The 260-nt window shown below is 62.7% G+C and overlaps 1 protein-coding gene across 1 annotated transcript in view; it reads right to left on the bottom strand.

The window, feature by feature from the left end:
* Positions 1-36: 36 nt before the first annotated feature.
* The window catches only part of LRRC15 (leucine rich repeat containing 15), a 2,139-nt gene continuing 1,915 nt past the window's right edge, over positions 37-260 (bottom strand). Inside the window, exon 4 of the mRNA XM_010142107.1 lies at positions 37-258. Within this exon, the coding sequence (XP_010140409.1) occupies positions 37-258 (222 nt within the window). The remainder of the gene's footprint in view (positions 259-260) is intronic.

The following is a 260-nucleotide window of genomic DNA, read 5'->3' as shown; positions in this document are numbered from 1 at the left end:
CTGCCAGCATCACTCCCCTCAGCGTCTGCTGAGCGCTCAGGCTTCGTTGGGTGCCTTCATCCTCATGAGCACGACGTGGCTTTTCTTCCTACATCCATAGACCAGTGCCACCAAAGCGGCAAGCAGGGCCAGACACACCAGCACGATGACCGCTATCACCACCCCACTCTGCATGCGCGTCAGCCCCCCCCACCCCCTCTCCTCTTCCTCCTCCTCCTCCTTCTCCTCCCGTGGAGAGATTGGCAGCCCCCTGGCGGGCT

This window comes from Buceros rhinoceros, unplaced genomic scaffold (assembly GCF_000710305.1).
Source record: "Buceros rhinoceros silvestris isolate BGI_N320 unplaced genomic scaffold, ASM71030v1 scaffold32138, whole genome shotgun sequence".
Taxonomy (NCBI): domain Eukaryota; kingdom Metazoa; phylum Chordata; class Aves; order Bucerotiformes; family Bucerotidae; genus Buceros; species Buceros rhinoceros.
This window is presented reverse-complemented; position numbering and strand designations above follow the sequence as displayed.